The 25,343-nt window shown below is 38.7% G+C and overlaps 2 protein-coding genes across 4 annotated transcripts; one reads left to right on the top strand and one right to left on the bottom strand.

The window, feature by feature from the left end:
• Positions 1–572: 572 nt before the first annotated feature.
• Positions 573–1,862, bottom strand: LOC118820362 (glucose-dependent insulinotropic receptor). The gene is given in 2 exon segments (XM_036588669.1): positions 573–1,484; positions 1,486–1,862. Coding segments are annotated over 2 exon segments (1,143 nt in total). The 5' UTR covers positions 1,717–1,862.
• A 7,307-nt stretch (positions 1,863–9,169) lies between these two features.
• On the top strand, positions 9,170–24,594 carry slc25a14 (solute carrier family 25 member 14). Of its 3 annotated transcripts, none has more exons than XM_036588164.1 (9): positions 9,170–9,304; positions 9,896–9,994; positions 10,373–10,511; positions 12,878–12,972; positions 17,517–17,602; positions 18,690–18,785; positions 19,315–19,439; positions 20,745–20,958; positions 21,903–24,594. In XM_036588164.1, exons 2-9 carry the CDS (start codon positions 9,931–9,933, stop codon positions 21,942–21,944), a joined length of 861 nt encoding a protein of 286 aa, XP_036444057.1. In that variant the 5' UTR covers positions 9,170–9,304; positions 9,896–9,930; the 3' UTR covers positions 21,945–24,594. The 3 variants fall into 3 exon arrangements, with proteins under 3 accessions (XP_036444057.1, XP_036444058.1, XP_036444056.1); XM_036588165.1 differs by having other exon boundaries at positions 9,179–9,222; XM_036588163.1 differs by lacking the exon at positions 9,170–9,304 and having other exon boundaries at positions 9,791–9,994.
• Positions 24,595–25,343: the final 749 nt, after the last annotated feature.

Below are 25,343 nucleotides of genomic sequence, written 5' to 3'. Positions count from 1 at the left end.
AGTTGTTCTCTTCCTGTAAACAACTATTTATCAAATAATTTTATTGTAACCTTGACTAAGATGTGAGATCTGTTAGATAGACAGCTCAAGAACATCAGCACAGTGAAATCACTTTTATTCTCTATAACTAAACATAAAACATGATTCCTCGACATAAAATGAAAAACTTAAAAACAGTACCTAAACAAAATTGTAGCACAAGAAAATAACAAAATTAACTGATTTTTGTACTGCAACAAAATTCACTAAATGCTGGGCAGTAATAGGTCAATTAAAACAGATGGCTTTTATTTCAAAAATTGCTTGATAGCGCAAACAGTTGGAATTGAGACATCAGACCGTAAGTGCTTATTGTCTTTGACTTCAGTTGTTAAGTAGAAGAAACTGAGTAAAAAGTAAACAAAGCCATCTGTTCCATTACACGCACACAGTGCTAGACTCTCAAGACTCCATATCCATTACGTGAGGCAGTTGTTTTCCATTCTGTTGTTGAAATCAAAGCACTTAACGGTTTCCTGTGACCACTGAACTGAAAGAACGTTGTTGTTTGTTACACGGTTTTCACAGAATGTTCACGCAGAGGAAGGCACTGTGGCAGGATCCCTAAAGATAAACTGGCAAGGCTGTTCCTGGTCAACAGAGTGTCTGGAATGAGTGGCCATCGTGTGGTCTATAGGAAATCCTTCAGTTGCATCAGGCACTTTAACACAACATTGACTGGCCTTAATGCAAGTGAACATGTCACTGAGTTGCTGTCGCACTTCCCTCTGCCAGAAGGCATAGACCAGAGGGTTGATTAGGGAGTTGGTGAGTCCCAGCAACCAGAGGTGGTTTTCTAGAAATCCGTAAAGTTCGCATGGTGGGCACAGCACCTGCACTACGCTGACTACAAAGAAAGGGCACCAGCAGAGTGTGAAGCAGCCCACCAGTACAGCAACAGTCTTCAGAGCCTTGACATGCCCCCAGTAGCGGTTAGGCATTACGCAGCGGGAGCCAGCTTGCATGGCCTGTCGAATGCGCCGCTGATGGCCACATGCGATTTTCAGGATGTCCAGATAGAAGTAGATGAAGACCAAGAGCACAGGGAAGAAGGTGACACAGAAGACTACGATGATACTCTGGGGCTCGATGACTGAGAAGAAGGTGCATATGCTTTTGTTGCTACTGTGCTGCATCTCCACCACCATGTTGGGCATGAACCCCACAGCTGTGGACAGCAGCCACAGGGATACCAAAGCTCCCGCTATCGTCTTTCTGCCCATGAGTTGTGCGTAGCGCAGGGGTAGCTTGATGGCCATGTAACGGTCCAGTGAGATGAAGAACATGGTGAGGATGGAGGCGGCAGAGGGCGCAATAACAAAAGCCATGCGCAGCAAGCACACTTCCTTATGCACGGAGGATACTCGTCCCTTCAAAGCATCTGTGGCAATGCCAGTAATGGCCAAACCCACGAGGATGTCGGCAATGGCCAGGTTTAGGACGAAAGCACCAGCTCTGGCTGCCCTTCTTTTGGATGAGCAGGACCAAGGCGATAGCTACCAGGAGGTTGGTGGAGATGATCAAAGCAGACCCCACACTGAGGATCCAGCCCATGACTATTCCATCTATGCCCACTTGAGCAGAAGTTGTGAACATCGGCATGGCTGAAGTCACGTCCTCTGAGTAGCTCCCCCTCACCTCCGAAGAGGATACGGTCCCATTCCGAGCGACCATCATTCCCTTTTCTGTCCTTGGCTCCTGGAGTTCCCACAGAAAACTCCAAATGATATTCACATCATTCAAACAGCGAAATAAAAGTGTCAGATATCAGAAGCGGGAATGCTCTGTTGGAGACAGACCTCTCTTTCCTGCTGCGGGGCCAAAGTATGTCCTTCACTACTGCTGTGGTTTTGCTGACCCTTGTCCAGTCTGGCTGTCATCCAAGTCCCATCAGTGGATCTGTAGTGCATACTTCCTGCTTGAAGATACCATTTTCCATCAACATTCTGTTTGGAATTGGAAGCAAAGCCCAAAAGTACAATTTGCGCACATGGAAAATGTTGATCAGCTGTTGATGGTCAACATGTTGTCATCCGTGAACCTTTAGAACTTCAGAACTTCTGGATGTAAAGACACTGGACAGTGTTCCTTGATTGAAACAGTAATACAAAACAGATGAATCCTTATAATCCTTACTCCTGGGAAATGTACCCATCCAGTTGCGTGAATCTGTCAGTGTAACAGTGTGATTTCACCAAAGCAAGGGATGGACAGGTCAGTAAAAAACGAACTCCTCCTTTACATCCTCCAACTTGACTCCACTCTGCTTCTCTCATGTGTTCTTCAATTCAAATCAGAAAAAAACTCCTGTTCTCCTGTACATTTGGTTGTCTGTACCGTATTCATGGATCTGTGGTCATAGTGTCCAGTTCTCAGCCTTTCAGCCTTTTGTCACTCCCTGTTTTGATATGGTTCCTGCTCTGATTTCTCTAAAACTCTAAACAAACTGTGGGAATGAATGGTGATGGTGATGGGAAAGGGGTAGTGTAGCTGTAGAACTGGAGGGGAGTTCCAGTTTCTTGTCTATGTGTTTGTTTTATAATGCACTTTAACAGAATAACATTTTCATATGTAATAGCATATGAATGAAAAGCCATTTTCCAAGTGTCGTCCAAAAAATCTAAAGAGGGAAATCTGTAAAAGACTGATTCAAAAGGTGTGTTCTTTGCATTTGCATACAAATGATTTGTAACATAAACAGTTTATGAATGAAAGAGGGAATTATAAGGGAAATCTGTAATGGACAGATTTCATTGCTGGCATGTTTATCAGTTTTTAGTGGATGTTACTAAAGAGATTTGTGGTTTAAGTGAGCTTCATTAAATTTCCACAATTGTAATTTGAGATTTAGAGCTTAACTTTAAGTATCTTCCATATAGTAACTTTACAGGAGAAAGCAAAAACTTAACTTTAATATGCATTAAAGAGATTTAATTTGAAGGAATTTTGGAGCATTTCTATTAATCCTTTCATCATGAAATTGCTACACAACATAAAGGGCAGCTGCTCGGCTCAAATGGTGCAAAAAAACAGACATAAAAAAATGGAAGTATGTGTATTTTGGACAGCAACCCATTTTTTTTAAAGCTCTTAGCGTTTGTGTACAAATGATTTATGTGGTGCAATAACATGTGTACTGTCACTATTAAAATGTTTGGATGTCAGTTTGGAGATGTACACATTTTTCTTTACAAATGAATTTTCACGTGTAATCATTAGAAGATCAGATTATGCCAATGCTTTATAAATGAGACCCCAAGAATCCACTCCATTTGCCTCCTCTATGTGGGTTTTCTATGTGTTTAGCTATTTGAAAGCCTACAAATCGGTAAGAACCATGTTTACAGTCCACACTGCACACTACAACAGGTTCACACTACACACATTACAATCCCTTCACGTTGAGGAAAGATCTTTTTATGAGAACGCTACACAATAAAGCCCTGCTCCCAGCGGCCAGACAATGTAGCTGTGGTATTCATCCCTGCTAGACTGTTCAGTGCTATTGAAAGCAGCTCTTGGTCAGCAGTTATTGTGCCACACTCTGCCCCCCGGCTTGGATGCAGTTTGCACAGAGCGGTGCCCACTCCTCAGCCACACATAGCTGCCCATCCTTAATTCATCTCCAGCTGGCCAAGGAAGGAACTTTCTGGACTGTCTTCTGTTTCAGTAGAAAGAGTAGAGACCTGAAAGGGACGTTTAGAGCTGTAGTGAGGTTCTTTAAGGCACGGAGCTGAAGATGTCTTTAAAGAGGAGACTACTGTCCATGTTGTTGTGTTGTGTGTACTGCGTGGCCTCTCTCTTCTGCCTCCATCCTGACAGGAACAACTGTGTCTCTCACGGCGCCCGGTGAGTTTTTCACTTGGTGTTGTTATTGTGAGTTCTGCGGGTGGTGCAGACGTGGGTTCATGGGGTTCCTCCTGCTTCTTTTTGTGGATGATGTGTGATGTAGGTGCAGTTCTCGACCATGTTAACTTTGATGCCATTGTTGCCATGTGTCTGGAATGTGCCGTGGCACCAGGGTACTCATGGACTTTCTCTTTGGGAGGGGCAAGGTCAAGATGTCGCAGTTGCTAATATGAATAATTGGATAAAAAATGTTCAGGCCCTGAAATAACAAGCCCTTTGTTGAGGTTGCATGGCACAGGTTTACAACTCTTAAATGTAGATTAACCACTAATCCATTAATGTACATGTTTTAAATTTGCTTTGGACCATATGATCTGTGAGCCAGCAAAAATCTGATTTTTCAAATCTGTCTTCATCACTCAATTCATTATAATGAGTTCAGTATTTTAGTCACATGGGACTAAATAATGGAAAATTGATTGATTGTGAACAAAAGTCCAAAAATGACTTGTAATAAAAACTAAACCAGTTGGATGGTAACTATTCCTCATTCCTTCTAACTATTCCGATCCCAATGATGATGAGAACAAACATATATTTTCTATATGAACACATATATTTCTGTTTCTCTATTTTTGCAATAACACAGCAGTTCAAACATTTCCTGAATCTGTAGAGTCGGCCTTTCTATTCCATCTTTTTGCGAGATCGTACGTGTATCACATCCGCATATATAGAAATATATGAGGCTGTGAAGAGGGGTCGAGATACACGCTGTCTGCCTCTCAATGAGTGTAATTAGTGGTTTTGTGTGAAACTGACCAGTGGACACTTTGGAAATCACTAAGGACTTACCCATCACGCCAGAAACCCTTCATTCAGTCTACATCTGAGACACTTGTGAAATAGTGTGCAAAGAGTTTACAGCTGCTGAAGTTGCTGAAGTTGTTTTGGTTAGTAGTGTTGAAGATAACAGAGCATTTTGATATTAAGTATATGAGTGTCATGTTCTATGCTAGTCTCTTTAAAGTCGAATTTAAGAAGATATGTAAGTTGAGAAAATGCACTTTGACCCCAGAAGGTTAAAGTTGTAATTCTGAAGTATTTTAGTAACATAACATAGCAGAATATTAGAAAAACACATTTGTAAAAACTCGATTTGAAACCTACCTGCCTTCTGTATTTGTATATTGTTATATATATTTGTATACAGATCTTTTTGTTCATCTGCCTACAACAAACACTATACATTTTCTAAATGGAATTAGACCATCTTTATCATACTAAATTTAGTTTTTGGACATGAATGGGTTAAACTTTTGCTTGTATATGAGCCTAAATTTCCTCACCCTCATAACTATATGCTACATATTAGTTTCATAGTGACCATTGATTTTTTCAAAAACATTGGCATAATTAAACTGTCGAGATGTAAACAAAATCATTCAGACTGGTTTGATGTGAAATGATTCATTTTAACCCAATGAATGGTCAGCGCCCACTGGTGGGCCCAAAGTTTTATTGCACAGTTCTATAACCTAAGAATAGCTAAACCAGTTGGCATTGAAGTCCCTGTAGTTACTGAGTAACTTACTATGCAAATTGGTGTGTAACTTAGTAACCCTTAGTATGTAAAAAGTCTGGGGTTTTAAGGGGTTAAAGAAATGTACCAGCTGTGATTTCTTTATAGTGGTGATAGAAACCAGGGGTCTCAATGTCTACAACACAACTATAGTAATATATAGTAAATTTATACATTTTCTATCCACACTGACTAGTGAAACTATGTCTTGTGAATTTTTATATGTAATATTGATAATAGTGAAATAGTGGTAAATCTGAAAAATATGCCTTATTTTGTCTTACAACACCTTTTATGTACCTCCCCACATGAAAGGATTTAGAAATATATTTTTAGACCTACATCTTATCTCAGAACAGTGTCTCAGGCATCAGGCAGCATATATATAACTATTTCATGTAACAGCTTTCTGTTGTTACATGAAATTTAGCAGCATTAAACACTTCAGACGTCTGGTTCCTAACACTACCACTGTGAACAATTCAGACTTCACATCAAACCAGTCTGAATAACTTTGTTCACATTTTAACAACTTAATTATGGAGAAGTTTTCTTCCTTTTTAATGCAGATGAACCTCTAAGTCTAAGGGCTTAAATATGGGCCTAGAATTTCTCACTCACTTAACCACGTTACATATTAGTTTTGTTGTGGTTAGTGAATCATTTCCAGCAGTTACTGAATAAGGTTTAAGATTAACAGCTGAACAGAGTTTAAGGGATTCACCTGACTCCTATTTAAAGGACAAGTACTTCTCAAGATGGTTTTCTTTGGTCATCTCAACTACCTGCTGGCATCCTCTCTACCATCTCTTACAGGAATCTGGTGACAGTTGTTCAGCAGCTGTACCAGCGAGTGATGAGGCTGCTTCGCACGACACTGTGAGATCAAGGCCACACTCCCTTCTTTCTTCAGACCAGGGTGGAGGCTCAACCGCAAGGGTCTTCTGCAGCCTTCTCCACAAGCGAGATTTCCATCTCACTGATATTGCATTATGAACCATAGATCACGGGGACTTTCCGAGGTTTCTCCTCACGACATTAAAGGTCTTTTTTGATAGAGGGGGTTGATTTTATATGCCTTCTGCACTAAGAATGAAGATCTAATTGTGTTTTAGGTCTTGAGAAGGATTGTAACTGAAGATAATGTCACTGTTCTGTATCTCTCTGCAGGTTGAAGTGTTCATTGAGAATGATGTTGGTGTGCCTTTATGGAATGATCAGTGACACTCCACAATATTTACTGTATTGGTTCGTTGCTGAGAGTCTGCCCAGGAAGTGAAAATACACAAAAAGCCTAATCTGTTTAGGCAATGTGAGCTTTATATTTAGCCTACTGACTAGAGTGGTCACAGGGCATGTGGAGAAACACTGAGTGCTTAGTGTAAGAAATGTGATTGAATTCCAACAAGGGAAAAGTCTTCTGCAATGTTCTTACTTGAGTTCTAAAGGAAAATAAAGGAATTGTAGAATTGTATACATTTACACCTAAATATGAAATGAATTTTCCCCTTCATTTCTGATATAATAACCCTTTAGACTCTGTGGTGTCTAGACAGACACATATTTAAATATTTCCTCTTCTTTTGACCAGATTGTCGATCTGTGAAATAAATTTAAAAAACTTAATAAATCTTTTTATTCTGGCATGGTTTTATTCAGACTCTGTTTTCTCTGTTCTCAGTGGCAAAACCTCATCTTTACTCAGACTAAGGGTTTCTGCTTATAACAGGGTGGAGAGTAACAGAGCAGAAGTCCTTTTTTTTAGTATTTAACAGGATTTTTTAACATTTACTACACCTTTACACCTTGTATATTAAACATGTACTCTTCTATAATTGAAAACTTCACTGAGGTCTTCAAGTTGTATGCGAAAGTTTGAATATCCCTGGTCATTTTACACATTTTGTTGATTTTCGAAGTCAAAATAAGTGGTAACACTTTACTGCAGGGTACTGTTCATAAGGCTACATGACACCTACATAAGCTTGTCATGACAACTGATATAACCCTACACAAATGTTTAAAAAAGCTTATTCCAATAGGTGTCCTTTGTTAAAAAGACTACTTTTGCATTTTCATTAGTTAACTAAAGTGGCCTTTATAACGAATGTTGCCTATTGGAATAGGCTTTTCTGAACATTTTTATAGGGTTATGTTAGTTGTCATGAGTTATGTAGGTGTCATGTAGCCTTATGAACAGTACCCTACAATGAAAAAGTGTTACCAAATAAGTTAACACATCTTGTACAGGGAAAAGCTTCTTTCTTTCTGCAAATATTTTCACAGGCCACAGTGTGCTTGTGTTTACTTAACATGAAAGTGAAAATGTCTCAACATAGTGACGTCACACACACAGGCTCAGAAAAAAGGTCCCACTCAATGTTTAGGTCTCAAATGCAAAATCAACGTTATACTGATGAAGATATAATGACAACAGTAGATAATTCACTCACATCCTCAGAAGACAGAAGAAGTTTTACTGAGTTCTCTTTTACTGAGTTCTCTTTAAATACTCTTTCAACACACTCGCGAAAGTCAAGATTCATCCACTTGTGGGGGACCAAAGCACAAACTACGTTACAAAATGTTCTTCTGGTGGAAATGTTGTGTGCAATTACACATTTCCACCAGAGAGGTCTCCAAATCCCCAAATCATACATAGTATTTCCTTAAGTGTTAGGTGTTTATTTTTATTTACCATGTTATCTGAAATTATCCACTTTTACTATTTGTCTCAGAGTGGTTCTAAGGACAGTGTGACTTTTTTATTGAAAGCAAAACATAGTACACAATATTAGATGCATATAAAAAAATCATATAATGTTTACACATAAATAAATTTGCTAGGGGGATGTACATAACTACACAGAAACGGAAATACACACATGCTTTAACTTTATTTTTGTTTTCTCCAATACTACAATACTTTTCATCAATATTATGAAAAACAAAAGAACTTTTCACATATTGACAATGCCAAAAGGAATAACTGTCTCTGGGTGGCTACAGAACGAATAAGCTGCGTAAATCTTATGTTTAAATTTTATAAAGTAGTTTTCAGCTGGGTGGATTTTACATGTATGTTTATATGACACTTTTGTAACTTTATGAGTAATTCGATATCAGTTAGAAGGACAGGGTGACTTTTTTAATTGATGCAATTATTAATAACAATTAATTAATAACACACATCACTACTACACACATCACTACTACACACTAGTACACTAAAAGGGAAAATTAACAGCAGCAAAATAATCTAAAATCTAAAATAACACAGTGAAATCATTTATCTCTTTAAGGGATGTAATCTAGTGCTCCATTTGTATTGTAAGCACTGACGTTTTTGGAATTGAATTTAAAAATTTGTTTTTGTTAATAAAATATTTTGTAGATAAAATAACATATTAAAGCGCAGTATTAGAATTTGTGGAGTAACAAAATATATCTTTCATGGCAAAGCCGTAACTTTAATTTACAGCAGAAAAAAGAAAATAGACTCAAGTGAGACCAGAAAAGAGACACAAAGACCTAAAACAAGTGTGAATGTTGACGAAGCCGTATTACAGGGTTATATTTCATGGAAAATTTTGAAAAGTGGTCTTGTTAGAAGGACAGCGTGACTTTGATCAGAGGCGGTGAGGGCTGTTACGTCACTGAAAGTGGGCTGAACTTCCGGACAGCGGTTCGTCTCTCCAGCCGAATCGAGGGAAAATGAAACGGAACTCCGGAGCTCGCCAAGTTTTCTCGTGGTAAGTGAAGAAATTCGCCTTGTGACCGGGACGATGGAGTCAAAGATAAAATAACGGAGAACACCTCGTCGCTCCGAGTCAGGTAGGTGTGCTGTAGGTATGATATTCGCGCTAGTTCGTGAAGGCGAAGTGTTTTCTACTTTGTTAGTCGGAGTTGTTGCTGCTGTCTTTGCTAAGCGGCTAAGCGGTCAGCTAACTAATGGCACTAGTTGAATACCGGCACAGAAATACGGTTCTTGCCAAACGCTATGAAACACGGCCTGGTGTTAAGCACATGGAAGATACATCAAACATGTGTGTTTTGGCTGCATTTCTAATTTTCTGTAGTCACAAATGTTCGGCAGTGACTTCTTCCATGTGAAGGTTTCGGAGGAGCTGTGAGCCGCTGTCACTCAACCTTACCGTTAACACAAGTGGGCACGAGCGGTGCTGATTTCCGCCTATCAGAAGCCACCGTTTTGTGATCGATGGCGCTTCTGGCCAATGAAATCGCCGTAAATTTGCGATGGCGCTGCATGCATCTTTAATACAGTCGCCTGTGTTTTTTTTCCCGGTGCACATTCGGCTATGCAGCTGACTGCACTGGGTGTATTAATAACGGGCTGGACGATGCTGTGCAATGTTCGATGGAAACAGCTCGTTTACAGCCATTTTGGCTTTTTGCTGTTTTTAGTGGGCCTCCAGCAAGCTGAGGGCACCGCGACGGAAATGGCAAACCTGAACTGGAAACCGTTCGTCTACGGGGGGATGGCCTCAATCGTCGCCGAATTTGGTGAGCAGTGCACCTGCTGGATCTGCACGATGCTCTGCATCGCTGGAGAAAAGGCCATAATGACAAGACACGTTAAACTGATGAGAAATGTGCCACTTTCATTCAGAGATAACACTAGATTGCAATGCAGTGCAATGCTGCAACGGCCCCGGACTGTGTGGAAGTGGTACATTTCTAATCAGTTCAACGAGTCTGCGTTGAATATGGCTTGGACATAGAGTGAGGTATCTTGCAAAAGACATGTAATGCAAAGTCCAAGTAATAAATAGCATATATTCTAGTTGACGTTTAGGAGGTAAAATATTATATTTGTGCTTTCCTCCTTTGACTCAAGTGTGTCCACTCATTTCATGAAATCCCTCTGTTTGAATGCTACAGGTACCTTCCCCATTGATTTGACGAAGACGCGGTTGCAGGTCCAAGGCCAGTCCCAGTGCATGGAGGTCCGCTACAGGGGCATGTTCCATGCCTTGCTCAGGATTGGACGGGAAGAGGGTATCCGGGCGCTGTACTCTGGGTAAGGGACCTGTGATGTGTGTTGGTGGAATGACAGCGTGTGCAGGAGTTGTCTCACTGGAGAGCTCTAATGTGTCAGCGCATGGCAGTTATGTTTCATGGTATTTGGAGAACTTCCACTCTCTGTTGTAAGTGTTAGTTGCTTATGTTGATTAGGATCTTCTCAATTGGCAGTTTCTTCCTAATGAGCACTCCTATTTTATGGCTCTTATATCATAGTGGTGGCCTTAGCTGCAATGAGCTAAAAATAGGTGATATTAAAACCACATGTTGTAGGCAGATATGTAGACATGCTGCTGAGTCTAGTGCTGCCCACACTTCTGGCGTGAACAGTTTGGCTGGCACATAGTCTCCATCTCAGACACTCCACCCACTGAGGTACATACCGTCCAATATGTATTGCACAATGAGCTGGCTACAACTATCTGGATTTTGTTGCATTCGGATTGGCTGTCTGCATGACAGTATGTACGCGCTTCTATCCACCGGGTTTAATCTGTCCAATGGGAAACAGTTTTGCAAACAGTATTCACCTGCTCTGTGTGCTGTGATGAGTCTTTTAGAGCGAGATATAGTCACTAGATTGAAAAATGTATGTGAAGTTCACAGCATCACAAGTTATTCAGCAGTTTCTTTGAAGCATTTAGAAGCTATTAGGTTGGTTTCTCGTGCGTGCACGCATACCATTTCTTTTTCCGAGGGTATGTTTTGGCTTTAGCCCTGTTTTGACAATCACATGCCCCTGTACGTCACACAAAAACTGATCTATGGTTGGTGATGGTTATTTTGCATGTCAGTAAGACAGCCCTTTCCTGCTAATGTAGTTGGTTCTTCACCACGTTAAATGACAACATGCACAAGACTTTGATCATAGGCGGAAGTCTGGCTTGCAAGGCTAGCTGGCATATGACTTGATGACAGCACTAGTACATCAGAACATGCCCTGTGGCTGTTACTATAGATGATATTATTCATGAAGTAATCTACCGATTAAAAAAGACAACAACAGAAGTAGACTTAACAAAACAATAAGCAACCATAAACATTTCACTGGAAAAAGATTTCATTTAAAAATGTGAATGTACTGACAGACTGTAACAACAAATGCATATAAATGGGTGTGACTTGGTTTCTTACTTTAAGAGAGACCAGAAATTTAATGTATTATTCTATTGTTTTTATAAATACATGCTCATTCTGAAATGTTAAAAAAAAACATCTTAAACAGGTGATGCAGTCATGCTTGGGTATCAGTGGAGCATCCAGAAAAGGCTTAGGTCCTAAAGTGTTTTCTTGCACAAGTTTTCAGTGGGAGACAGGTCTGGACTGCAGGAAGGCCAGTCCAGCACCTGCACTTTCTGATTATGCAGCCATACTGTTTTAACACATGCAGAGTGTGGCTTGGCATTGTCATGTTAAAATATGCATTCTAGAGATAGTCGTAGTCAATGATGCCTTCACAGATGTGCAAGTTACCCACTAATACCACTAATACCCAGCATACCATGACAGACCTTGGCTTTAGAACTTGCGCTGGTAACATCTGGATGGTTCTTTTCTTCTTTGGTTGGAAAAACACGATGTTCATTATTTCAATAAACAACCTGAACAGCTGACTCGTGAAACCACAATACACGTTTCCACTGTGCAACAGTCTATGTCAGAGGAGCTTCAGCCCAGAGAAGTCAGCAGTGTTTCTGGATGCAGTTGACATATTACTTCCCCTATGTAGTAAGACTGAGTACAGTCTTAACTTGCATTTGTAGATGCAGCAACAAACAGTGTTTAGTGACTAGGGTTTGTCATTTCAGAGCCCATGTGGTGATATCCATCACACATCACAGAATTATGCCAGTTTTAATGCAGTGCAGTCTAAGGGATCAAAGATCATGGGCATTCGGTTGATAATTTATGTTTTGTCTTTTACGCACCAAGATTTATCCTTGCAGTCATAGGTTGAGGAACGTTATTTTTAAACTTTTGAATTTTTTGCTGATGGCAAGCTTCGACCCATCCTTGATCCTAGATGTTTTTTGAACATTTCACAGTGTTCCTAGTCTTACGTTGCCCCCTCTTCCAACTGGAACATGTTGCAGGTATCAGTTTCAGAATGAGTATGTGCGTATGTACATAAAAACATATACTATGCCAGCTATTTTGGAATTGGGTTGTAGACAGAATTTAACATAGCCATTTTAACATGCTGGCCCTGTGGAAACAGAGAGTTGAAAAACTGCAGTAATAAATCCAAACAGCTTTGCTTTTGTAATGCAAGCTGTATAACACAGACTTTTCTCTTGCATCCAGAAAGTAGTATCATGTCGGTAGTACTAATACGCTGTTATCGATTTTCTCTGTGTTGTTAAGGATTTCACCCGCACTCCTAAGGCAAGCTTCATATGGGACAATAAAGATTGGCACGTACAACACACTGAAGAAATTATTTGTGAGCCGTCCTGAAGGTGAGTGTGAAGGATAACTCTGTGTGCTTCGTTTATTTCATTTCCCATCCATCACTACAGTGGACTGTTTAACCTTGCCACTTTCTTAGAGAACATGATAGCTGTAAATATGCCCTTAGCAATTGTCTTAAGTGTTATCACCCTGCCTTTCTCCAAACACTCATAAGGACTTTACCGTGCAGATAGAGATAACTAGACAGCACCATTGTTCAAACCTTCTTCAGACAATTGTGTGAGTTAATGGAAGGTATTAAATATTAAAATTTAGCTTCAAGTGCCAGTAACTGCTTCTTGCTGTTATTAGTCAGATCTGAAAAAAATATTCCTACTATGTAGCCATTGTGCCATGCTGTATTTTGTATATTGCGTTTTTTCATACCATTCAGTGAATCCCAAATGGTACATGAAATACTGTGCAAAAGTTTTAGGCACCTAAGCAAGTTGTTAAAAACAGTTTGCTTGCAAAAACACTATTAGAATAAATGCAAACATTTGGGGCAAAACAATTGAATTTCTTGTTTTTTTTCTTGTTATTTTAGTAGTTGTCTTATGAGCTAATTTGAAAAACAAAGTTTGGTTCCAGAATTCTCCTCAATGCCCCCAGCCATCACATTGATTTGGTAAATTCCACAACCAGCACATCTTATTTATTGTCAAGAAGTATTGATTAAACCAGGTATTAGGTGATAACTACAAATAATACTAGGCTGCCCTGGGGAGAGGTTATGAAGAGGTGGTTAAACAAACACATTGACATACATAAATTATATCTATTCTAATACTGTTTTTCTGAGCAAATAAATGTTTTTTATTTAGATTAATGTCTTTAATATAATTTTCTCAGAACTAGAACTTCTACACAGTACTATACCTTATAACCTGGCGTGGGGGCCCTATGAATTTTGTCCCAACGGCAGAAACAAAATTGAGTCTGTGTAGCCAGAGTTTAATTCCTTTGCAGCAAAACAAAACTACAACCTACATTACAACACAGCAAAAACAAAACAAATTGTATTCTTGCATACATATATATGTATTTACATATATTTACATACTTCTATATATCAAGGTGAGTGTACATCATGCTAAGCAGAAAAGGGGCTTTATCCAATGGTAGTTGAGGAACTCCTTTCAGTAACATTCTTTAGCAGATGAAATTGAGCTGAGCAAAAACTAAAACTTTAGCTTCCACTATAACATTATTGACCAGGCAATAAAGCAGCCAAATTTGCTCACATAACCCTAGTTAAACCATTAATAATTGCTAAGTGATACAGTGCTAAATAGGACAGTACAGTGGTTCAGATGCCACATTGATAGCATTACCTTTGCTAGCAGGGTATCAGGTCCACTAACCTACTAACCAGCTAATTGTCACTCAAACACCAGTCTGTCATATTTGCTTACTCAGATTTGAGTGTTTATCTTCTGAACTTGTTAGTGGAGCTTCAGTTAGCTGGAATCAAACCTGTCCTGTAATGTGTGGAGCTGTTAACCTGCTAGCTAGGCACTGTACTGTGCTAGTGTAGGCTTTTCAGTATCTAGCAAATGTTGATCCCTTAACATTTATTGACTGATTAATTGAAAACCACACTGGTTGTTTATTTGAAAACTGACTGTGTTTATTAATTTGGAAGTTTATTAGAAAAAGTGAAATAGAGAGTAGAACAGAAATTTGACACTGCCACAAGGGTTGCACCGATACCGAAACTTCAATGCTGTATCAGTATTGGCGATGGGGATCGAGCAATTTCTGACACTAATTAGTGACGCATGTGGATGGAACTTAACCCACACTGCCAATGTGTTGCTGACAAGCAGCAGTAAAAATGCCCACGATCACTTGAGCTCATGGCCATGTAACGGCAGTATTTTGTGGGAAGGGAATGGTAGTGGGTTGGAATTCTTCCCAAGATATTATTTTTATTGGTATGCCACACATAAGCCAGATAATACAATGTACAAACAGTGGAAAAAAACTGTAGCCCTTTAACGTTACTTGAATGGCTGAGTCAGTCTTCTTTCAGTAATCCCTCTTCTCCCACTGTATGTAATTAGTTACAGTCTAAGTTAATTTTACTCCAGGTTGTTACCGTGGGAGTGAATTTTATCTTGGGGAAATTATAGCCTTGGTTTGGCCTTTAGCGTAACACCCCACTAGCCAGGCTAGTGTGTCCACCTGCCCTTCATTGGTCAAAAGCATCAGACAGTGGCGTGGTCTTGTGGCCTGGTGCTCCCATTAAGCCATGGAATCTACTGAAAACAGCTGCTACTGATAATGTGAATGACTGTAATGTTTACTGAACTACAGCAAATTCTGACACTTCTAGATGTAAGTGTATGAGCCACATATATGAGATAAATCACTTGAGAAATTCAGGCATACATTCAAACTTGGTATGTAGTGGAATAGTATAAATATCAAGACTATAATAGTATAAATATCAAGAAGCTAGTTAGAGTATTGGTATCAGCACATACATACAGGATCAGGTATCGTAAGGAAAAAGTGGTATCAGTGCATCCCTAACGGTCACAGTTCTAAAATACCTTTTTTAATTTTTAAATACAGTATTACCATCATACCACCCAACCATGCCAGAGTAGTTGTAGGTTTGCAGCCCGGCTGGATGTGTTTTTGTGTGAATGCGACTCCTGAGACCACTCATCTTTGCTTGTGATAATGCGACTAGTCCCATCTGGCATGTCTAAGAGGTGGACGCTGAATTGGTGGAGGGTCATTTGACACACTGGGACTGAAACAGCAGGGGTTCAAGTAAGAACTGATGTTCCTGTTAAATTGAACTAGTTGTAGACATGAATAAACACAGATTAACAAAATAAAACACAAATACAAAGTAACAAATTAACAGATACAAAGTGATCCCTACTATATGTAATGTAAACATGCATCATGTATAGTGATTTGTTTTCAGACTTTAGGCTTTATCTGGAGTTGCATTTGACAGAACTTCCAGCAATGTCATCACAGCCTGGCTCTCCAAATACCTTTTGAGGTTATTGTTGTGACTCATTTCTCCAAAACAGGGTGCATCCACCGTCACTAATGCACTGTCCAAACAGGAGATGCTGAAGGGAGTGGCAGAGTGCTGTCTGACACTAACTGGCACTGGCGCCAGCATATTTCTACCCTTATCCATTCTATTTAGCAAACAACATCAATATTTCTTGAACCCCTGCTGTGATCTGTCAGAAACGGCAAATCTTCACAATGAAGCCAATGGTGCTTTTATGTGTGTTGTGGCCCAGTATATTTTTTTATTTTCTTTCTTTTTTTTTCTCTTTTTTTTTCTGTTTTTGAATCTCTCACTGCATGCTTTGCCAAGGATGCCACTGTGTGTCGAATGCTTATTTTGATACAGGCTTTGGTTTGCCTGCTGGTGTGGGGATTCCAATGCCAAAATGAACAGCGCGTGGTGGACCACACTAACTATTGGTCACATTGATCAAGGAATTACTGTAACTATTGTTCTAAACTCGATCCATATTTATTTATTATTTTTTTCCTCTTTTCTCCCTCCTGTTATCATGCCAGTTGTTAGTAAATGTAATGTGGAGACTAACAATAATGTTTTCTTTACTTTGACTATATTTAGGTTTGTTTATGGGGCTTTCACTACTCTTGATTGGTGCTGTTAAGTTAGGGTGCAGGTTATATTATAACTAGTGCAGGTTATATTATAACTAGGGCTGGGTGATATCTTAACATAATAAGCACACTATTTTTATGTTAAATCTTGTTTGGAGATTACTGATGAGAATTGCATATTGCAATTGCAAAATGAAAGCTATATATTAAATGATTTAAATAAATAGTAACTCAACATCTTTTGGTATTTTTATTTTTTTTTACCTTCATTTTGAAAGTGCTTTCTTGAGCTGGCAGTGTGAGGTCATGGCTTGTGCACTCCCCCTTGTGGAGAAACCTTCGGACTGCTAAATGTGCATGAGTAAATGAGAGAGCCCCATAATAAGCTGTAACTTAAACCTTAAACAGTAAAAAAGAATATTACAATACATGTACATGTTATTTAATATAATTTGGCCAGCTGTTTAAAATTAAATTAGTGTAGTTCTCCATCAGTACTTTTCCCCCAGTGTCACTGGGTAAATCATCGCTGGTGTTCAATTGTTGCCCAGGCCTAATAACTCTCCCCCCCTTCAAATAAATGTATTTCTGAGGACCTTCTATTAATTAAGAAGATCCATTCATCGCACGAGGCCCCTTCTCCCCTTATTTTTGGAGAAAAAAAATAGGCTTTTTTCATATTTTATTTTGCAAAAGTATCCGACCAGTTAATCATCTCAGCTCAGCTGGAATTTGTTTACTGCATGTTCACCTCTACATCTTGTTTATAGTTTTAAAGTTATTCTGTTGATAATATGAGGCCTAATCAGAATTAGTATGGTATCTTTTTCTTTTTTTTCCCCTTTTTCTTTTTCTTTTTGTCCTTGCGTGTACTGTGTGCCTTTCTGTTTCTGGACGACACATTCAGAATGCTAACTGTCTTTGCTCCTTGCAGATGAGACCATGGTAATCAATGTGTTCTGTGGTGTGGTGTCTGGAGTTTTGTCCTCTACCTTAGCTAACCCCACAGATGTGCTAAAGGTAAGCAACTGTAAACAAGTCTCTTGGCATATGACTGAAGATTATGATTTCTGCAGTCTGTTGATACATTTAAAGCACATTTTTGTCATTATGAAATATACAATGACAAATAAATAATGGAAATTAGGTAAGTATATATTACATTTAAGTGAAGACGGTGGTCTAAATAAATATTATAATTTAATTGTAGAGCAATATGGTCAGATATACACGTCAAAAAGGATCTGCATTTTCAGACAGGTTACAAAGAAAAGGACAACATAAAGTGTAAGATGCTGGGCCACCAGGACTTGCCAGAATACATTAATTGTGACTTGGCATAGATTCTACAAGTCTCTGGAACTGCACTTGAGAGCTAAGACACCATTGTTTCAAGATCTGGTGATTGCATAGGCCATAGCATATGAATTACCTTTACAGATGATAATTTTCATACTCACCTAACTATTCGATGACCCCTCATGACCTGTGAATGGGGGCATTGCCATCCTGGAAGAGAACACTCACATCACAGTAGAAATGTTTCTTCATAGAATAAAGATGATTAGTCAGGATAACTTTGTATTGACTTGCAGTCAGCCTTCCATGTAGGAGCCACCAGACTCCTCAGTCTAGGGGTCAAGCATTCATGCCTGTACGGTTCTCTTGGCGTACGTCACACATTTACTTGCCACCTTATGTTGAAGGATGACTCATCTGACCAGATCACTTTTTTCCCACATTTCTATAGTCCACTGCCTGTGGCTTTTACAGCACTGAGCTCTCAAACATGCATTTGTCTTTGTAACATGGGGCTTATGCCCTGTAGCCCTACTGTAGAATCCCTCTCTGTGTAGTTGTGGACCAATTGTTCTTGCTGACACAGTATTTTAATTGCTACAATTGGTACATTGTATAATTAAATGCATCTGTACTCTTCATGTAGTATCTCACCTCCTCCTAACTTTTATGAGGAGGTGACATACTATTATGTACATACTATTATACTAAATTCTGCAGTTCTGCATAACCTCAAAATAACATCTGCTCTAAAAAAAGGCTGTGGTGGAGGTTGTTCCTGATGTTTTATTGTCCTTTTGGTGTACAGATTCGTATGCAGGCTCAGGGCAGTCTGCTACAGGGCAGCATGATGGCCAACTTCATTAACATCTACCAGACAGAGGGCACCAGAGGGTTGTGGAGGGTGAGTCAATGAACAGTGACCCATGGGCAAATGAAATTTCAGCTTGAGTTATTCAGGCTTCAGTGCAGGTTTACAAAAATACCTGCTCCAGCAGTTAAAAGCACCAGTAACAGATGCCTGTTCCAGATTAATCCACTTATAGATGCATAGATATAAAACTGTATAACTGACATTTGTTGTATTTTTCTGTTACAAGACTGCACTCATCCTCTTACTTTAGGGTTAGGGCAAGTGGTATGTGGAGTTTTTATCACGATTAACGATGTATATATAACTGTTACAGTTCCAAAATGTGTGATAATGAAACTCTTATTTAAGTGAAACTGCATTTGCATCACTGTAGTGGAATGATTATTTGTTGCCTCAGGTTTTAGCTCATTTTAAAGGTCTTGCAAAAGTCCTTTCAGTCAAAGTCATGTATTATTTTAAGAACTGAAGAATCTGTACATATTTACATTTTAAGGTGTTTTTGGGTGTGCCGCATGGATTCTTAATCACAGACTAATTTTGACACTAAATTGTGTTGCAGGGTGTTATTCCCACAGCACAGAGGGCAGCCATTGTGGTTGGTGTAGAGCTGCCAGTGTATGATATCACAAAGAAGCACTTGATTCACTCCGGCCTTATGGGAGACACTGTTTTGACTCATTTCATGTAAGTAGAGCCTTTCTGGGATAGTGGTTGTGTGTCAGCTTACATTGAGCCCCTGAGTGCAAGAAACAAAAAAATGCACAAATTCATGTCAAATAAAGCACGTATTTAACCCCCTCCAGACCTGGTATTTATGGAAGCATATCAGTATCAAAATTAAGGTGAAAATGTAAAATGCGAAATGCCAGTGCAGTCTAAATTAAAATTTTCCACTCATACATTCAAGTTTGGACTCAGAATGAAAATTCAGTTTAAATTCAGTAATTCCGTTTACATTTGCCATTTGGTGCACTAGTACTGACATTTCATTTACACTGAGTTTTAGATGCTTTATGAATAGCTTTAGAGTCAGATGTATTTCCAGAACTGCATATTTATGCCTTATGTGATTATGCAGTAATGGTCTTTTAATGGTGATTTATTAAAAGGTAAGTCAACTCCTATGCATTTGCACTGTTTTTAAAACACCAAGCTAGAAAGATGTCAGAATTCAAATGGAAATGGAAACAGCACCTCTCCACTTGTTTCTAGAATATTACATCATTAAAGGCTGTTAATCAGAAAGGTCCTTTGCAGATGAGAAATGCAGCCAACATTCTGGCAGTTTTTAAGGATGCTACCATAGGATCTTTCACAGTTTTCTGTTGCCCATAATTCTGTGTGTATGAAATTGAACTGAAGAAAGCTCTGGCAGGTGAATCCACCGCATCTACAACCACATATAGAACCACATTCCCCGCAGCATTCCAAAAGCATGTTCCAAAAGCGTTTGTGTTGAAAATAGTTTAGTTTATCTGTCAGCTTTCTACAATGATGGATTACCTAAAATTTAGTCTGTTTATATCAAGAACCAAGCTATACTTGGGCTATCAGATAACCAATGTTAACAGTAAATGTGCTATGCAGCTTGTAATAAATACTGTTTTAAAAAGCCTGTACAATATGTAGTACACAGTACAGTAGTAGGTCATACAGGTGACCCCATGTTCTGCACATTTTTGTGGTTTCCCTACTCTACACACCTTGCCCAGTCCACAAGGAGCTTGTTGTAGTTCATTAGTTAAATTGAGTGTGTTTGATGAGACAAAGCACATAAATGTGTGGTGTTGCCAGGACTGGGATTGGGAACCCCTGTAGTTTGTCATGACAAAGCAGCTGTGGTAGACCGTTCCGTTTTGCATTATGTAATACAAACAAGAAGCATTCATAGGACAGTGATACTGAGGACCCACCTTTCTCAGCTGCAGCCTAGCTTTTGATACGCAGCTGTGGAGCCCAGATTTGACCCCGACCATTATGTCTGTGTAGTTCCAGTTTTGCTTGTGGCCTGGCGGGGGCACTAGCCTCTAATCCTGTAGATGTGGTGAGGACTCGGATGATGAACCAGCGTGTGCTGTCTGGGAACTTCCTGTACAAAGGCACACTGGATGGACTCATGCAGACTTGGAGAAATGAAGGCTTCTTCGCCCTCTACAAGGGCTTCTGGCCCAACTGGCTGCGCTTGGGACCCTGGAACATCATTGTATCCTTTGATAAATATACATCCATCAACCCCTCACAGATCATTTCTTTTTGTTTGTTTTTACACTATTTTACCTCTAGTGTCCACTAGAGGTCAGCATATAGTTACCGACAAGGTTCTTATGGTGTATTTTTTAATCCTTAGAAGTAGAGTTGTTTCAGTTGTTTTGTCATGTTGTTAAATGTAATAATGATTACATAATCAGTTACATGTTGATTTGCATTTTTTTTTTAAATTTACATTCTATAGCAACAGGTCTGCATTTCGGCCCTTTTTATCAAACATTGAGTGCGTTTACATGAACGTAATAATCTGATAAATGTAGAAAATCAGATTTTGTTAGTAATCCGATCAACGCATTTACATGCAATTGAGTAATCAGATAATGGGGAAACTCCAGGTCTACATTAATCAGGCAGTAATCAGATTTCTGCTTTACAACCAGCAGCCAATAAACTCGCAGAAGAAGATGTAATGTAACACTCAAACTTCATACAGTCTGTTTTCACACATGTGCAGACTGAGAAATCTGAAAGAAATCCGGGTAAAAGTTTTCATGCACTGAGAAATCTGATTACTGAGCTAAAATCCAGCTCTCTTTATTGGATTTCTTAATTGGAGTATGTTGTTTATGTGACCATTTGAATAATCAGATAACTGCAGAAATCCATTATTATCGGATCGAACGCACTGATTGACAAAAATGTGAAGACCACTTTTGCAAATGCACAGCAACAGCTTTTTATTAAATTCAAGCATAATAAAACAGCATGCTTACAAACACAAAAGGTTCAAAACCGCACTTTCTGCAGAATTTCTTTGTTTGCTTCAGTTAGCTATGAATAAGAAATTATTAATATGAAATTACAGCATGCTTTTGTCATCACAGTTGTATTTCATTGAATATTACTGTTGCGGTTCATAGCCTTAACTGATTGCTTTAGTTCTTCATCACCTTTGAGCAGCTGAAGAAGCTTCCGTTATAGCTGAACCAGTGACACTCCACAGGCTAAAAGTGTGTGTGTGTGTGTGTGTGTGTGGAGGGGCAAGGGAACACATTGCACCTCTCCTGCCTTTGTCCTTCCTCGAGCATCCCTCCTCTGTCACTCCCTTTATGTGCATGCTTGTTTAAGTGTTTTTCTTTTTGGTTTCATAAATACTTTTTTTTCCCCATAAAACCTTTTTAATGAGTCCATTTTGCACCTAAGCCTTGTTTTTTTTTTTTGTTTTTTTTCCCCCCCTCTCTCTCCTGGCAGCTAAATGTTAGGTCATCGCTCAGAGCACAAACCTTGTTTTAGCCTTGGAAATGCTATGTCAGCTAGTAACCACGTTTGAACTAATTTGAAAAGAAAAGTCAAAAGGAGATAAAAAGGAGACTTATTTAGAGTCTCAGAGTGTTCATACTAGCTAATTGACCTAACTTTACTGAATTTTCCCAGCAAGTCCCTCATTTTCGTTGTGGGGGCATAACTAGCACTGGTGGCTTCCATTTAGCCAACAGAACATGGCTAGTGTCTAGGTGAATAGCAGAGATATGTGAAATGCTTTTAAGGCAATTATACTCCTATTTAGTCTGATTTGTTTAAATGAACAGTGTATCCTGCCCAGATCAGATCGCCTGAGCACTTTCATGTGGCCCTTTTTTTGCTTCAAGTGAAATGCAAAATCGTCTCTTTTCTTCAGGCGCTCTCTCATACTTAAACATCGCTTGATGCATCTTGTGTTTTGTGTAGTGGCCTCAGTAAAACTTCAGTCTAGTCAGTAAGAGGAAGCTTTTCTCTAGAACATGCAGGGTCCTCGCTGTCTTCAGTACGTTCACACCTGCACCGGTGGGTGCAAATGTATGGCTGTTTTGTATACGGGCAAGAACACATGAATCTGAATGGGTAGAATATTTTGATAGGAGTGATAAACTGTATATAATTCTGTTGCACATTAGAATGTTTGAGTTTTTCTTTTAAAGTTGTTTTTTTTTTTTTTTTTAATTGAACAACTCCATGATAGATGTATGTAGCGTTGGAGCGCTGGTCTCATTGCCAAAGTGTACTGTACAGAACTGCACTGTTGTGAATGAGCTTTCAAATGATCTTTAGGATGGTACTGTTACATATTGTACACTCTCTGGTCATAATGATTTCATGGTCAGTCCTTTGTACTTGATTTGAATCCTGCTTTTAATATGCCTTTGCATTCTGCATATGCCTCTTGGTCACTGGTTACCGGATGTGAAAGGAGCTACACTTAAGACTGAACCAGCAATATGGATTTTGCTTCCTGAATCTGTTATTGTAGATATTATGAGCTAAACTGCTTCATTGTACCTGAAAAATCATTTCTCATGTATTGATCATGACAGCTTTTGAAACGCCAATTTGGAAACGGTTTGGTGAGCCACGGTGCCGTTATAAAAGCTATTTTTAATATTTATAACTAATTCTGAAAATGTTTTAATGCTCATTAAGTGAAATCTAGGCATACAAATCACACTGTAGCTCCTTTCAAGAGTAACAGCCAATTTGTCATCTTACTTTGTCACACTGATAAGAGCTAAGATTTGTCATGTCTTGTGTTTTCTTTGGACTCGCCTCAGTATGTTAAGGTTATACGATCTTTGAAGGCCTGGATTATTTCACAGTTTTTCTTTTTTGTACTCTTGCCTCTACTGTCTCCTCTGTCTTTTGGCTGCTTCTTTCCTCTTCCTAAGCATGATGCATGCTGCTTTGTTCCACACTTTTCTGCCATTGTAAAATGCCTATTTCCATGTGCTGCCAAGACCAAGAAACAGATACACCCATGTGCCACTTCACACTTTTCTCTTGTAGATTTCCAACAGCATTACTTTATATTATTTTTCCCTTTTATTGTCCTCTCATTTGTTCCATTTTTAAGTTCCTGATTATGGAATTTCCTTGACCTTAGCTAGCATATAGTCTCTTTTTCATCGTTTTTCAGAACCAAAGGACTTTTTATTTATTTTATGTTCAATTTAAGGTAATGTATGTGATTGCATACATTTAATTGCTAATGTATAAACTGATTTGGTGTGTGACCATGGGGTTTTGGGTTGTATAAAAGTAAGACACCTCTCCATGATCTCTAAATCTTACATTATTGTAGATCTTTGAAAAAGACACTAGACTGGAGATTATTGAAATTATATAGACATATTGGCTTTATGTAATATATTTTAAATTATACTTTGGTGGATAAATTCTTTCTGCATATGGAGAACGAGAATGCAAAGAGGATCTTGAATGAAAATGGTGCTTTGGAATCTGCATGGAGAATGTGGATTTAGGTTGACAAAAGCTAAATTTATATCAATCATATAATGACTTTAGCCTCCAACATGGTTTCCATGCTTCCCTTCATCATCATCAGTGCACTTTCCATATGCTGTGACTTCTATCATAACTATTTGCTGGATTACTGCTCTGCTCACTCTCAGTCAACTGACTTGCCAAGTTCTCTCACCTTTGATAGTTCTCAGCTATGATGGTGAACATGCAATCGTAATGTAAAATAACTCGTTGCTTGATGATGAACCGTATGAAACTTGGCTATATTCTGTGGCTGTTTTTGCTTTGTATGACATAAATGTGCACCTGACAATAAAACAAGTTTCCTGATGGTTGATTACTTTGATTTCGGAACACATTTTTCACATTCCTGTTGCTGACAATTATACTGCACTGACAAAAAGGCTCGTTAACTGTGTAAGACCATCAGCTGTTTGTGACTTCCCTTTTATTGAGCTCTCATGTTCATCACTTAGGGGGCCATATATTTTTTCCCCTTGTGGTTCACTTCTGACGTTTGTATGGAAATCCATATTACAGCCCATGGTTTTGGAATCAGATGTCCAACAAATTAATGTAGGTGTGATGGTCTGGTGTCCACATACTTTTGGCACACCATACAGTGTATATTTCTCCTCAAAAACTTTAATTTGTTTGGTTTGATTAAACAAAATGGTTCCAAAACATATATTTTTTTTCCTACATACATTTTTCTATAAAATGTCTATTGATCTTTTGAATTATGAGGTCATTTAACAGTTGAAGTACTAATAATCCTAGATACATGCCACAACCAAACAAACACTTCTCGGTATTGAAATGACACTGCATGAAAATTAGTATTCTTTTAAACATTATTAAATAACAACAGCTATATAAACTGATATTAAATACACGGCACATTGTGGTGGTAACCTAAATTGGACATATGGATCCAAAATCGTATTTATTATTCAAGAATTTTTAGCCCAATCATTTGTTTTTTTTTGTTTTGTTTTTTTTGTTTGTTTTTTTTTGTTATTAGGACTGACATTCCCTGCTGTCCATATACATTTTGCTGTCCATGCATTTGTCTATATTGACATA

Source organism: Colossoma macropomum, unplaced genomic scaffold (genome assembly GCF_904425465.1).
Source record: "Colossoma macropomum unplaced genomic scaffold, Colossoma_macropomum, whole genome shotgun sequence".
NCBI lineage: Eukaryota > Metazoa > Chordata > Actinopteri > Characiformes > Serrasalmidae > Colossoma > Colossoma macropomum.
This window is presented reverse-complemented; position numbering and strand designations above follow the sequence as displayed.